The following is a 16,010-nucleotide window of genomic DNA, read 5'->3' as shown; positions in this document are numbered from 1 at the left end:
ATGCATTCTTAGTCTAAATTACTATATTTTTTTTGTAGTGTGTAGACCTCTACAATCAACTTGATACCCCAAATAAACAATTTAGGGCAACCCTAAATCAATTACGGGCACAGTTGACCAACCCCCCCTCCTTCATGCACTTATTCTTCTGGCATCTCTTCGTTGTCATCTTCAGATAGCTTCACAGTTCAAAGTGGATGGCCCATGATAATGTCCCAGTTTCACTGTCTCACCTGGGCCCCCACCACCTTTACCACCCATTATGTCTTGTCCATTTGTCAACCAGTATACCAGCAACATGGGAAAAGTTTGGAACAGACCTCTTTCCATGCTCCCTTCACATGGACTCATGTCGCACTCTTGAGAGAAAAGGCATGACAGAAAAGGCAGTTGATAGCTTCGACTGGATGCTGTGTACAAGTTGCTGGTTCGGACTCAGGTCTCAGGTCTCAGGACTCAGGTCTCAGAACTCAGGTCTCAAGTCTCAGGACTCAGGACTCAGGTCTCAGGACTCAGGTCTCAGGACTCAGGTCTCAGGACTCAGGACTCAGGACTTAGGTCTCAGGTCTCAGGTCTCAGGACTCAGGTCTCAGGACTCAGGTCTCAGGATTTAGGTCTCAGGTCTCAGGTCTCAGGACTCAGGTCTCAGGACTCAGGTCTCAGGACTCAGGTCTCAGGTCTCAGGACTCAGGACTCAGGTCTCAGGTCTCAGGACTCAGGACTCAGGTCTCAGGTCTCAGGACTCAGGTCTCAGGACTCAGGTCTCAGGTCTCAGGTCTCAGGACTCAGGTCTCAGGACTCAGGTCTCAGGACTCAGGTCTCAGGTCTCAGGACTCAGGACTCAGGTCTCAGGTCTCAGGACTCAGGTCTCAGGTCTCAGGTCTCAGGACTCAGGTCTCAGGACTCAGGTCTCAGGTCTCAGGACTCAGGACTCAGGTCTCAGGACTCAGGACTCAGGTCTCAGGTAGAAGTGGTGAAGGATGAAACTGAACACCATTGTCATGTCTTTGGCATCATTAAACTGAAGACTGTTTAGTTTATCAAATCAATTCTCTGTAATTATTATTACGTGATTAACTAATCAGGTAGATGTAATTAACTAGGAAGTCGGGGCACCAAGGAAAATATTCAGATTACAAAGTTATAATTTTCCTAATATAACTTTCAGATATTTAAATATCTGATCAATTAGTCTTCTAATTAATGAATTATTCTGTACGTCAGAAAATAATATTCTCACGTCAGTCTCATTCCAAACGTCGTAAATGGTTGGTTATCTGCACGAACCCAGTCTTCCCTATGAGCCATCCATACATCAATTGTCTCAATCATTTATTTCTTAACTAACTAAATAATCACAGAAATGCACACACAAACAAACAAGTAGATATGATTACAAGGAAATGATAGGGGAATGTGCCCTAGTGGGCTAAACCAGGATAGCGGCTTGTTAGACAAAGGGACTGAGAAGGGCGCGAAAGATAAAAGACACTACAAAGTTGATAATTAGAACAATTTAAATGCTAATCCTTTGCACATGAACCATCACTCATTCGGGAATAATTGCAATCAATATATATACACTGCTCAAAAAAATAAAGGGAACACTTAAATAACACAATGTAACTCCAAGTCAATCACACTTCTGTGAAATCAAACTGTCCACTTAGGAAGCAACACTGATTGACAATAAATTTCACATGCTGTTGTGCAAATGGAATAGACAACAGGTGGAAATTATAGGCAATTAGCAAGACACACCCAATAAAGGAGTGGTTCTGCAGGTGGTGACCACAGACCACTTCTCAGTTCCTATGCTTCCTGGCTGATGTTTTGGTCACTTTGGAAAGCTGGCAGTGCTTTCACTCTAGTGGTAGCATGAGACGGAGTCTACAACCCACACAAGTGGCTCAGGTAGTGCAGCTCATCCAGGATGGCACATCAATGCGAGCTGTGGCAAGAAGGTTTGCTGTGTCTGTCAGCGTAGTGTCCAGAGCATGGAGGCGCTACCAGGAGACAGGCCAGTACATCAGGAGATGTGGAGGATGCTGTAGAAGGGCAACAACCCAGCAGCAGGACCGCTACCTCTGCCTTTGTGCGAGGAGGAGCAGGAGGAGCACTGCCAGAGCCCTGCAAAATGACCTCCAGCAGGCCACAAATGTGCATGTGTCTGCTCAAACAGTTAGAAACAGACTCCATGAGGGTGGTAATGAGGGCCCGACATCCACAGGTGGGGGTTGTGCTTACAGCCCAACACCGTGCAGGACGTTTGGCATTTGCCAGAGAACACCAAGATTGGCAAATTCGCCACTGGCGCCTTGTGCTCTTCACAGATAAAAGCAGGTTCACACTGAGCACATGTGACAGACATGACAGTCTGACAGCCGTGGAGAACATTCTGCTGCCTGCAACATCCTCCAGCATGACCGGTTTGGCGGTGGGTCAGTCATGGTGTGGGGTGGGATTTCTTTGGGGGGCTGCACAGCCCTCCATGTGCTCGCCAGAGGTAGCCTGACTGCCATTAGGTACCGAGATGAGATCCTCAGACCCCTTGTGAGACCATATGCTGGTGCGGTTGGCCCTGGGTTCCTCCTAATGCAAGATAATGCTAGACCTCATGTGGCTGGAGTGTGTCAGCAGTTCCTGCAAGAGGAAGGCATTGATGCTATGGACTGGCCCGCCCGTTCCCCAGACCTGAATCCAATTGAGCACATCTGGGACATCATGTCTCGCTCCATCCACCAATGCCACGTTGCACCACAGACTGTCCAGGAGTTGGCGGATGCTTTAGTCCAGATCTGGGAGGAGATCCCTCAGGAGGCCATCTGCCACCTCATCATGAGCATGCCCAGGCGTTGTAGGGAGGTCATACAGGCACGTGGAGGCCACACACACTACTGAGCCTCATTTTGACTTGTTTTAAGGACATTACATCAAAGTTGGATCAGCCTGTAGTGTGGTTTTCCACTTTAATTTTGAGTGTGACTCCAAATCCAGACCTCCATGGGTTGATAAATTTGATTTCCATTGATAATTTGTGTGTGATTTTGTTGTCAGCACATTCAACTATGTAAAGAACTAAATAAATATTTCATTCAGTCAGATCTAGGATGTGTTATTTTAGTGCTCCCTTAATTCTTTTGAGCAGTGTATTTACGCTCAGTGTGTCGTCGTGATCTCTGTTGGAAAGTTTGTTTCTGTTGGTGATAAAATCATTTATATGTCTAAAGATAATGATTAAATAATTCCACTCTGAAACCATATATTTGTATGAAATGTATTAGAATCATAAATCTATAATCTGATGATGTGTGTAGTTTTAGTCAGAATTAGAACAAGGACCTTTTGTTCCTTTTTAGTACATATGTCACGTTCTGACCATAGTTCTTTTGTGTTTTCTTTGTTTTAGTGTTGGTCAGGACGTGAGCTGAGTGGGCATTCTATGTTGTGTGTCTAGTTTTCCCGTTTCTATGTTTGGCCTGATATGGTTCTCAATCAGAGGCAGGTGTTAGTCATTGTCTCTGATTGGGAACCATATTTAGGTAGCCTGTTTTGTGTTGGGTTTTGTGGGTGGTTGTCTTCTGTCGTTGTGTGTCTGCACCAGACAGAACTGTTTTGGTTTTTGTCCCGTTTGTTGTTTTCACATCGTCTTTATTAAACATGATGCACACTAACCACACTGCGCTTTGGTCCTCTCCTTCGTCCACAGAAGAAAGCCGTTACAGAACCACCCACCAACCAAGGACCAAGCGGCGTGGTAACAGGCGGCAGCAGGAGAGGCAGCGATATCAGGACTCCTGGACATGGGAGGATGTTTTGAATGGCAAGGGTTGCTACACATGGGAGGAGATCCTGGCTGGAAGGGATCGCCTGCCATGGGAACAGGTGGAGGCAGCTAGGAGAGCAGAGGCAGCCGGAGAGAGGAGCCAGCGATATGAGGGAACACGGCTGGCAAGGAAGCCTGAGAGGCAGCCCCTCCATCCTTTGTCTACAGGTGTTCCCGCCTGTCCAGCGCTGCCAGAGTCTCCCGTCTCTCCCCGAGGAGCTGCCAGGGTCTCCTGTCTCTCCCCGAGGAGCTGCCAGGGTCTCCCGTCTCTCCCCGAGGAGCTGCCAGGGTCTCCCGTCTCTCCCCGAGGAGCTGCCAGGGTCTCCCGTCTCTCCCCGAGGAGCTGCCAGGGTCTCCCGTCTCTCCCCGAGGAGCTGCCAGGGTCTCCCGTCTCTCCCCGAGGAGCTGCCAGGGTCTCCCGTCTCTCCCCGAGGAGCTGCCAGGATCTCCCGTCTCTCCCCGAGGAGCTGCCAGGGTCTCCCGTCTCTTCTCCCCGCCAGGGTCTCTCCGCCAGGAGCTGCCAGGGTCTCCCGCCTGTCCGCCAGGAGCTGCCAGAGCTCAGAAGTTTACATACACTGAGTTGACTGTGCCTTTAAACAGCTTTGAAAATTCCATGAAGTTGAAATGTAGTAACACTCTTGGTTACTACATGATTCCATATGTGTTACTTCGTACTTTTGATGTTTTCACTATTATTCTACAATATAGAAAATAGTAAGAATAAAGAAAAACCCTTCAACGAGTAGGTGTGTCCAAACTTTTGACTGTTACTGTAGGTATTACAGACTCAGTCAGGGACAAGCTGAAAATGTCAGCGCATGCCCTAAGTACGTCCTGGTAATCCGTCTGGCCCTGCAGCCTTGTAAATGTTGACCTGAATGTTTGAAGTTCTTACTCACATTGGCTATGGAGAGCGGGATCACAGTCATCCAGAACAGCTGGTGCTCTCATGCATGTTTGTGTTGCTTGTCTCGAAGCGCGCCTAGAAGTAATTTAGCTTGTCTGGTAGGCTCGTGTCACTGGGCAGCTCGCGGCTGGGCTTCCCTTTTGTAGTCTGTAATAGTTTGCAAGCCCTGCCACATCCGACGAGCATCAGAGCTGGTGTAGTAGGATTTAATCTTAGTCTTGTACTTCGTCTGTATTTTCTTATGTGTCCGCCTCTTTAAAACGCCATCTCTACCCTTTAGCTCAATACAGATGTTGCCTGTAATCCATGGCTTCTGGCAGATGCAGAAATGCCCACAAGCAGGAACACCCCAAATTGCTATACAAACTTTCTAAATGTCTACAAAGAAATCACACGACAAGTTGTTGGAAACATAACTACTGTGCACACGCAGAATAATAATTTGATTTAACTAGGCAAGTCAGTTAAGAACAAATCCTTATTTACAATGACAGCCTACTGCCTACCGCCTTGTTCAGGGGCAGAAGGACAGATTTTTAACAGCTTGGGGATTTGATCCAGCAACCTTTCAGTCACTGGTCCAACACTCTAACCACTGCCGCCCCAGTTAATCCAGTGCAGAGTTAACACTGAAGGATTCCATTGTAAATCCACAGACTGTGGCTCCCCCTTGACTCACCCTTTTAGTAAGATAGCTTATATGAGTAAAATTCAAGGGACAATCTACTGATAGTCTTCAAACAGTACTTTAATCTCACAGAATTAGTACTTTTGATGGTTCAGAGATTGTATGCCAGATTTGACTGAGACTTTTTGTTCTGAGATGTGTCTAGAAGAACCGGTAAGTCAGAAATGTGTTTGTGCTGGAACAGAACACACATTCCCTAGGAAAGGCCAGAGAGCACAGCAAAAAAACAACTCAGAGAGACCACATGTAACTCTCCCTCTCACTGTTACTGTGTGGGACTGATCCTAGTCCCTGAACACTGGGCAACCTCTCTGACCGGATTTGAAGCGTTTGTGGTTGTAGGGCGGAGAGACAGTGGTTGTCTTAATCATGTCCTAACTCACCCCGGTCTTAGTCACTTCTCCTTGGAAGCTCAGTCAACAACATTCTTCAGTTCTCTCAAACAAACTCTTAGACGGAACAAAAGTCTTCCCATACACACAACAAAGCTCAGCTGAATGTCAGCCACTGCCACTCTCACACACAGTTAAGAAGTGGTGTTCTGTACCCACATCCAGTTAGGATACTTTCAGCTACGAGGTACTGAAGGTAAAGTCATGAAAGAAAGACCGACAGATCTGCACACTGCTGAATGCCTCTGTAGTACATCAAGGCGGGAATCTTAACTTCCACTTAACACACACTCAGCTCATTGGGTAGTCTATGAATAAAACACACACACCGTTGAGGACGGCTCAAAGCAGGAATGTCTGTGTGTGTTTTGTCATAGATGTGTCTTTAAAACATGTCAATTCTACCAGTGTGCAGCTGCATGCACTGAGCTCTCTCCCGCTATGTTTCTTCAAGCTCTTTCCCTTCCTGGCATGCAATTATTACAGATACATTATCACAATTATTACAGATGATTACATTATTACAATTATTACATCCTATTTTGTACATTGGGAAAACAGACAATACAGGAACACCAGTCATTTTTTAAATCATGTCAGCAGTTTATTGGAAGCCTTTTCAATGGGAATCACCATGGTAACACTTAGGAGACAAACTAACAGAGAGCATGTTAAAGCAACAAATCTGACACGTTTACAATAACAGTCATGCCCAAAGTTAGTCATTCAAATGCCTACCTACATACTGTAGTCCTACAGCAATATTACCCAGCATCTACGTTTTATGTTCTAGATTATTCATATTTACATTTCTGCCTGTCTAGGATTTCTGACTCTGTTTTAATGCAACACACAGCCTCTTTTAAAGCTCGATAGAGACAGATAGGATTGTTGGTCAAATTTGATCCACACACAGTTCTTTGAGAAGACTAGCTATATACTTGACTGTGTGTTTTGGGTCCTGAACCGTGGGGCCCATGGGCTATAACTTAAGTACTCAGTCTGATGGGTTAGCCAACTCTGTAAAGTCACACATTTAAAAACAACTCAGAAAATAGTGATCATCTAAATATGGTCATTTATACCAGCTAGCAACTGGTCTGGATACAGTCACAACAGCCGTCCCAACAGTCACAACAGCCGCCCAAAATAACATACATAATCTCAAGGATGAAATACACTCAGATAACACTCTCAAAAAGGAAAAACAACAATCTCTAAAAAAAAATGTGCATGAAAATAGCTTCAATGTCCAATCACTAATAGGCTACTGAGATCATTTCCTTGCTCTCTGAAATTAAAAAAATATATTTATTCAACAAGTTAATAATCTTATGTATCAATGTATACACGTGAGTGTGTTTGTGTGTCTGTTTGTGTGTCTGTACCTCTGTGTGTGTGTGTTTGTGTCTCTGAGTGTCTGTGTCTCTGAGTGTCTGTGTCTCTGTGTGTGTCTGTCTCTGTGTGTGTGTTTGTGTCTCTGAGTGTCTGTGTGTGTCTGTGTGTCTGTGTGTGTTTGTGTGTGTCTGTCTGTCTACTGTATGCATGTTTCTTTGTCTAATTATCTGTCAACATGTACGGTGCAGTTCAGAGGGAGTTCACAGGGAGTCCACAGAAGGCAGGTCGGAGGTGAACAGCTCCTTGTATAGAGGAGGGAAGACAGAGTGGACGGTGAGCGGGTAGCGCTGGCTGAACCAGTGCAGCTTCTCCACATGAAGACTGCACAGAGACCGCAACACTGACACCTTCTGGTAGAGCTGGGGACATCACACACACACAGCTAGTCAATGACAGTTCTATTTATTTTTATTTAACCTTTATTTAACTAGGCAATTCAGTTAAGAACAAATTCTTATTTACAATGACAGCCTACCAAAAGGCAAAAGGCCTCCTGCGGAGACAGTGGCCTGGGATTAAAAATAAAACATAAATACAACATGAATATAAGAAAAACACATCACAACAAGAGACAACACAACACTACATAATGAGAGACCTAAGACAACAACATAGCAAGGCAGCAACACATGACAACACAGTATGGTAGCAACACAACATAACAACAACATGGTAGCAACACAACATGGTAGCAGCACAAACATGGTACAAACATTATTGGGCACAGACAACAGCACAAAGGTCAAGAAGGTAGAGACAACAATACATCATGCAAAGCAGCCACAACTGTCAGTAAGAGTGTCCATGACTGAGTCTTTGAATGAAGAGATTGAGATAAAACTGTCCAGTGTGAGTGTTTGTTGCAGCTCATTCCAGTCGCTAGCTACAGAAAACTGAAAAGAGGAGCAACCCAGCGATGTGTTTGCTTTGGGGAACTTTAACAGAATATGACTGGCAGAACGGGTGTTGTATGTGGAGGATGAGGGCTGCAGTAGATATCTCAGATAGGGGGGGAGTGAGGCCTAAGAGGGTTTTACAAATAAGCATCAACCAGTGGGTCTTGCGACGAATATACAGAGATGACCAGTTTACAGAGGAGTATAGAGTGCAGTGCAGTGTTATATGAGGAGCACTGGTGACAAATTTGATGGCCGAATGGTACAGAATATCTATCCACGCGAGAACACCCTTACCTGCCGATCTATAAATGATGTCTCTGTAATCTAGCATGGGTAGGATCATCATCAATCCGGGTTAGTTTGGCAGCTGGGGTGAAAGGAGAGCGATTACGATAGAGGAAACCAAGTCTAGATTTAACTTTAGCCTGCAGCTTTGATATGTGCTGAGAAAAGGACAGTGCACCGTCTAGACATACTCCGAAGTACTTGTATGAGGTGACTACCTCACAGAGGTAGTAATAACACCTGTGAGAGGAGGGGAATTCTTCTTACCAAACCACATTACCTTTATTTTGGAGGTGTTCTGAACCAGGTTAATGTTGGAGAAAGCTTGTTGGACACTAAGAAAGCTTTGTTGTAGAGAATTTAATACAAAATCCGGGGAGGGGCCAGCTGAGTATAAGACTATCATATGCATATAAATGGATGAGAGAGCTTCCTACTGCCTGAGCTATGTTGTTGATGCAAATTGAGAAGAGTGTGGGGCCTAGGATCGAGCCTTGGTGTACTCCCTTGGTGACAGGCAGTGGCTGAGACAGCAGATTTTCTGACTTTATACACTGCACTCTTTGAGAGAGGTAGTTAGCAAACCAGCCCAAAGACCCCTCCGAGACACCAATACTCCTTAGCCGGCCCACAAGAATGGAATGGGCTACCGTATCAAAAGCTTTGGCCAAGTCAATAAAAATAGCAGCACAATATTGCTTAGAATCAAGGGCAATGGTGACATCATTGAGGACCTTTAAGGTTGCAGTGACACATCCATAACCTGAGCAGAAACCAGATTCAATACCTGAGAGAATACTATAGGCATCAAGAAAGTCAGTCAGTTGATTATTGACAAGTTTTTCCAACACTTTTGATAAACAGGGCAAAATAGAAATAGGCCTTTTTTAATTTTTAAATTTCACCTTTATTAGACTAGGCAAGTCAGTTAAGAATCACAGGACAAGTACTTTCCAATAAGGACAAGTTATTAGAAACATAGCTACTGTGCACACACAGAATAATAATAATTTGATTTAACTAGGCAAGTCAGTTAAGAACAAATCCTTATTTACAATGACAGCCTACCGGGGAATAGCCTTGTTCAGGTGCAGAAAGACAGATTTTTAACAGCTTGGGGATTTGATCCAGCAACCTTTCAGTCACTGGCCCAACACTCTAACCACTGCCGCCCCAGTTAATCCAGTGCAGAGTTAACACTGAAGGATTCCATTGTAAATCCACAGACTGTGGCTCCCCCTTGACTCACCCTTTTACCCCTTTCCTTTCCCTCTGTCCTTTCATCCCTCCTCCCCTTCATGGGTGACACACAAACACAAAGTCCCTGAGCAGTGTTTCTCAGCTTTAGAACTTCCCATGAAAAGCAGAATTAAGAGGAGGAGGAAGAGTAAGATAGCTTATATGACTAAAATTCAAGGGACAATCTACCGATAGTCTTCAAACAGTACTTTAATCTCACAGAATTAGTACTTTTGATGGTTCAGAGATTGTATGCCAGATTTGACTGAGACTTTTTGTTCTGAGATGTGTCTAGAAGAACCGGTAAGTCAGAAATGTGTGTTTGTGCTGGAACAGAACACACATTCCCTAGGAAAGGCCAGAGAGCACAGCAAAAAAACAACTCAGAGAGACCACATGTAACTCTCCCTCTCACTGTTACTGTGTGGGACTGATCCTTGTCCCTGAACACTGGGCAACCTCTCTGACCGGATTTGAAGCGTTTGTGGTTGTAGGGCGGAGAGACAGTGGTTGTCTTAATCATGTCCTAACTCACCCCGGTCTTAGTCACTTCTCCTTGGAAGCTTAGTCAACAACATTCTTCAGTTCTCTCAAACAAACTCTTAGACCGAACAAAAGTTTCCTATGTTTCCTCTTTCCCTTCCTGGCATGCAATTAAACATCCTATTTTGTACATTGGGAAAACAGACAATACAGGAACACCAGTCATTTTTTAAATCATGTCAGCAGTTTATTGGAAGCCATGGGAATCACCATGGTAACACTTAGGAGACAAACTAACAGAGAGAGAATGTTAAAGAAACACACCGGTAATGTTTGTGAAATCTGTTTACAATAACAGTCATGCTCAAAGTTAGTCATTCAAATGCCTACATACTGTAGTCCTACAGCAATATTACCCAGCATCTACGTTCTATATGTTCTAGATTATTCATATTTACATTTCTGCCTGTCTAGGATTTCTGACTCTGTTTTAATGCAACACACAGCCTCTTTTAAAGCTCGATAGAGACAGATAGGATTGTTGGTCAAATTCGATCCACACACAGTTCTTTGAGAAGACTAGCTATATACTTGACTGTGTGTTTGGGTCCTGAACCGTGGGGCCCATGGGCTATAACTTAGGTACTCAGTCTGATGGGTTAGCCAACTCTGTAAAGTCACACATTTAAAAACAACTCAGAAAACACCCATTAGATTTCATAGTGATCATCTAAATATGGTCATTTATACCAGCTAGCAACTGGTCTGGATACAGTCACAACAGCCGCCCTGAGTCAAAATAACATCATCTCAAGGACGGAATAACACTCTCAAAAAGGAAAAACAAAACAACAACGTATAAAACATTGTTTTGCATGAAAATCGCTTCAATGTCCAATCACTAATAGGCTACTGAAATTACCATCAAATCAAATCATTGCTCTCTGAAATGACAAAAATATATTTATTCAACAAGTGAAGCATTCAAAGTCATTTCATCTCATGTTATCAATGCATTCTCATGTGTCTGTGTCTCTGTGTGTCTAAGTTTGTGTGTCTGTGTCTCTGTGTATGTGTCTCTGAGTGTTTGTGTGTCTGTGTGTGTTTGTGTGTCTCTAAGTGTCTGTGTGTGTCTGTGTCTCTGTGTCTGTGTGTGTCTGTGTCTCTGTGTAAGTGTTTGTGTCTCTGAGTGTCTGTGTCTCTGTGTAAGTGTTTGTGTCTCTGAGTGTCTGTGTCTCTGTGTGTCTGTGTCTCTGAGTGTCTGTGTCTCTGTGTAAGTGTTTGTGTCTCTGAGTGTCTGTGTCTCTGTGTGTCTGTGTGTGTTTGTGTGTGTCTGTCTGTCTACTGTATGCATGTTTCTTTGTCTAATTATCTGTCAACATGTACGGTGCAGTTCAGAGGGAGTTCACAGGGAGTCCACAGAAGGCAGGTCGGAGGTGAACAGCTCCTTGTATAGAGGAGGGAAGACAGAGTGGACGGTGAGCGGGTAGCGCTGGCTGAACCAGTGCAGCTTCTCCACATGAAGACTGCACAGAGACCGCAACACTGACACCTTCTGGTAGAGCTGGGGACATCACACACACAGCTTGTCAATGACAGTTCTACACACTGTCCAGTGAAGTCATAGAGGGTAAACACCAGTGGTGGAAAAAGTACTCAATTGTCATACTTGAGTAAAAGTAAAGATACCTAAACAGAAAATGAAAATAATAAACCATTTCAATGTCCTTATATTAAGCAAACCAGATGGCAACATAAAAACATAATTTACAGCTAGCCAGGGGCACACTCCAACACTCAGACATGATTTACAGCTAGCCAGGGGCACACTCCAACACTCAGACATGATTTACAGCTAGCCAGGGGCACACTCCAACACTCAGACATCATTTACAGCTAGCCAGGGACACACTCCAACACTCAGACATGATTTACAGCTAGCCAGGGGCACACTCCAACACTCAGACATCATTTACAGCTAGCCAGGGGCACACTCCAACACTCAGACATCATTTACAGCTAGCCAGGGGCACACTCAAACACTCAGACATCATTTACAGCTAGCCAGGGGCACACTCCAACACTCAGACATCATTTACAGCTAGCCAGGGGCACACTCAAACACTCAGACATAATTTACAGCTAGCCAGGGGCACACTCCAACACTCAGACATAATTTACAGCTAGCCAGGGGCACACTCCAACACTCAGACATAATTTACAGCTAGCCAGGGGCACACTCCAACACTCAGACATCATTTACAGCTAGCCAGGGGCACACTCCAACACTCAGACATAATTTACAGCTAGCCAGGGGCACACTCCAACACTCAGACATCATTTACAGATAGCCAGGGGCACACTCCAACACTCAGACATCATTTACAGCTAGCCAGGGGCACACTCCAACACTCAGACATCATTTACAGATAGCCAGGGGCACACTCCAACACTCAGACATCATTTACAGCTAGCCAGGGGCACACTCCAACACTCAGACATCATTTACAGCTAGCCAGGGGCACACTCCAACACTCAGACATAATTTACAAATCTAGCATTTGTGTTTAGGGAGTCCGCCAGATCAAAGGCAGTAGGGATGACCAGGGATGTTCTCTTCATAAGTGTGTGAATTGGAACATTCTCCTGTCAAAATGTAACGAGTACTTTTGGGTATCAGGGAAAATGTATGGAGTAAAAAGTACATTAACATTATTTTCTTTAGGAATGTAGTGAAGTAAAAGTAAAAGTTGACAAAAATATAATATAGTAAAGTAAAGTACAGATACCCCAAAAACCGACTTAAGTTGTACTTTAAATTATTTTTACTTAAGTACTTTACACCACTGGTAACGCTCTCCACTCACTACTACGTCAAACTTGAATGCGTGAGTGTGTGTCTGTGAGTGTGTATGTGCAAGTGCCTGTGTGTGTGTGCCTGTGTGTGTGCGTGTATGTGTAAGTGACTATGTGTGTTACCTTGTGCTGAAGACTCTCCTGGTTGTCTCTGCGTAGCATGTGACTGAGGCATACCTCCAAGTCTCTTCTCATTCTATGTACTCTGCCTCTATCCTCAAGACAGGGGCGATCTACACACACACAAACAAAAATACACACAAAAAAAAGATTAAAAGAGATAAAATAGATAATTTTACACCATTAATCAGCTTATTATGTTCTATGATTTTACAGATCTATGACTTTACGGATCTATGACTTTACGGATCTATGACTTTACAGATCTATGACTTTACAGATCTATGACTTTACGGATCTATGACTATGACTTTATGGATCTATGACTTTATGGATATATGACTTTACGGATCTATGACTTTATGGATATATGACTTTATGGATATATGACTTTACGGATCTGTGACTTTACAGATCTATGACTTTGCTGATCTATAACTTTATTGTACTAAGATTATCTGCAGTATCATTTTACAGAATGTGTGTGCATTTGTGTGTCTTACCTGGGTTAATGAGCACCAGTGAGCTGAAGAGAGCCATCTGCTGCTCAGTCAGTCTCAGGGCACACACACTGTGAGCAAAGTCAAACACCGCCACCATCAGATCACCACAGCCTGGAACAACACAGTTAGCAGAGTTAGCATCACTAAGACTAGGAAGCAATTGAAAAGTTAATATGAGATTGTGTCCTCTGTAATTATTGGGACAGTGAAGGATTTAAAAATATATTTTGGCTCTATACTCCAAAAGTTTGTATTTGAAGTTAAAGTTCAGAAGGTTAGACACAAATATCATACAGCCTCCACATTAACGTAGAAGTGTTAGCAAACATATTCTATTCTTTACAATAAAAGTGACTCCAAAATGACACAAAGCATCATTTACCATTCATTTCTATTGGGCACAAAATAATCTGAAACACAACCAAAACAAACAGCAAATGCATCCAACAAATGTTTTGAGTCACAAGCTTGATGTAATCATTGTGTGCTATGAATATGAGACCAAATACTTAACTTTTTACTATTTTAATACACATATATGTGAATTCGTCCCAATCATTTTGGTCCCCTAAAATGGGCGTGCTATGTACCCTCAAATTAAAGAGGACAGTCTGCACTTTTAAGTCAGTCATGATTTGATTTCAAATCCAAACTTTTGGAGTAAAGAGCCATAAGAATAAAAAATACTTACTTTCCTAATAATTATGGAGGGCACTGTAGCATCCATTCAACAGCTAAGACTAGGAACCAATGGACTAACCCAGAGACTTGAAAAGTTCACTGTAGCATCCATTCAACAGCTAAGACTAGGAACCAATGGACTAACCCAGAGACTTGAAAAGTTCACTGTAGCATCCATTCAACAGCTAAGACTAGGAACCAATGGACTAACCCAGAGACTTGAAAAGTTCACTGTAGCATCCATTCAACAGCTAAGACTAGGAACCAATGGACTAACCCAGAGACTTGAAAAGTTCACTGTAGCATCCATTCAACAGCTAAGACTAGGAACCAATGGACTAACCCAGAGACTTGAAAAGTTCACTGTAGCATCCATTCAACAGCTAAGACTAGGAACCAATGGACTAACCCAGAGACTTGAAAAGTTCACTGTAGCATCCATTCAACAGCTAAGACTAGGAACCAATGGACTAACCCAGAGACTTGAAAAGTTCACTGTAGCATCCATTCAACAGCTAAGACTAGGAACCAATGGACTAACCCAGAGACTTGAAAAGTTCACTGTAGCATCCATTCAACAGCTAAGACTAGGAACCAATGGACTAACCCAGAGACTTGAAAAGTTCACTGTAGCATCCATTCAACAGCTAAGACTAGGAACCAATGGACTAACCCAGAGACTTGAAAAGTTCACTGTAGCATCCATTCAACAGCTAAGACTAGGAACCAATGGACTAACCCAGAGACTTGAAAAGTTCACTGTAGCATCCATTCAACAGCTAAGACTAGGAACCAATGGACTAACCCAGAGACTTGAAAAGTTCACTGTAGCATCCATTCAACAGCTAAGACTAGGAACCAATGGACTAACCCAGAGACTTGAAAAGTTCACTGTAGCATCCATTCAACAGCTAAGACTAGGAACCAATGGACTAACCCAGAGACTTGAAAAGTTCACTGTAGCATCCATTCAACAGCTAAGACTAGGAACCAATGGACTAACCCAGAGACTTGAAAAGTTCAGTGCTGCCAAACTTCCCATCGAAGAAGACGGTGCTGTTCTCTGTGTTAAAACACCTGCTCATTCTAACCAGAACCACCTCCATCGATCCTGACAGAGAGAGATGGAGGGGAGAGAGAGAGAGAGAGAGGGTCAAGAATGTTTAATAATGGCAATGTGCACTTCTTACAGGAAGACTTTTCTTGAGAGAGGACAGTGTAGTAAGTAGTGATTGACAGGTGGATTCGGCTCACCAGTCTTGAGCAGGGTGATCTGGTCGTTCTGTCCAAGCCCACGGAACCCTGGGATGCGTTTGGCAAACTCCACCACGTACTGTACCGCTTCAGTCAGCCTCACGGCACAGTGCTGCCACATCTCATCTACTGACTGGAGACAGGGAGGGAGGGAGGGAGGGAGGGAGGGAGGGAGGGAGACAAGAGAAAAAGAGAGGTGTGAGGGGAGAGGGAATTCCAAAAAGAGGTGAAAAGGAGAAGAGAGAAACAAGATGTCTTCACATCTGGGGCGGCAGATAGCCTAGTGGATAGAGCGTTGTACTAGTAACTGAAAGGTTGCAAGATCAAGTCCCCGAGCTGACTAGGTAAAAATCTGTTCCTAGGCCGTCATTGAAAATGAGAATTTGTTCTTAACTGACTAGTTAAATAAAGGTCAAATAAAAAATAAAATGAAAAACTTGATTTCAGGGGTCAGACTTCTTTTAACTTATTAATGAAAC

At 43.7% G+C, this 16,010-nt stretch overlaps 1 protein-coding gene across 2 annotated transcripts in view; it reads right to left on the bottom strand.

Annotated features, from left to right (window-relative positions):
• Positions 1–10,342: 10,342 nt before the first annotated feature.
• LOC110535950 (nuclear receptor ROR-gamma-like) overlaps positions 10,343–16,010 on the bottom strand; it is a 33,395-nt gene continuing 27,727 nt past the window's right edge. For both annotated transcript variants that reach the window (XM_090189966.1, XM_090189969.1), the window contains 5 exons: positions 15,532–15,664; positions 15,281–15,388; positions 13,597–13,707; positions 13,097–13,206; positions 10,343–11,681 (listed from right to left, as the gene is read on the bottom strand). In XM_090189966.1, coding sequence (XP_090046092.1) covers positions 11,523–11,681; positions 13,097–13,206; positions 13,597–13,707; positions 15,281–15,388; positions 15,532–15,664 — 621 coding nt within the window. In that variant the 3' untranslated portion in view covers positions 10,343–11,522. The remainder of the gene's footprint in view (positions 11,682–13,096; positions 13,207–13,596; positions 13,708–15,280; positions 15,389–15,531; positions 15,665–16,010) is intronic.

The sequence above is a fragment of the Oncorhynchus mykiss genome, chromosome 2 (assembly GCF_057628025.1).
Source record: "Oncorhynchus mykiss isolate SJ-2025 chromosome 2, ASM5762802v1, whole genome shotgun sequence".
In the NCBI taxonomy this organism is placed as follows: domain Eukaryota; kingdom Metazoa; phylum Chordata; class Actinopteri; order Salmoniformes; family Salmonidae; genus Oncorhynchus; species Oncorhynchus mykiss.
The sequence above is the reverse complement of the archived record's forward strand: the minus strand, read 5'-3'. Positions and strand labels throughout refer to the sequence as shown.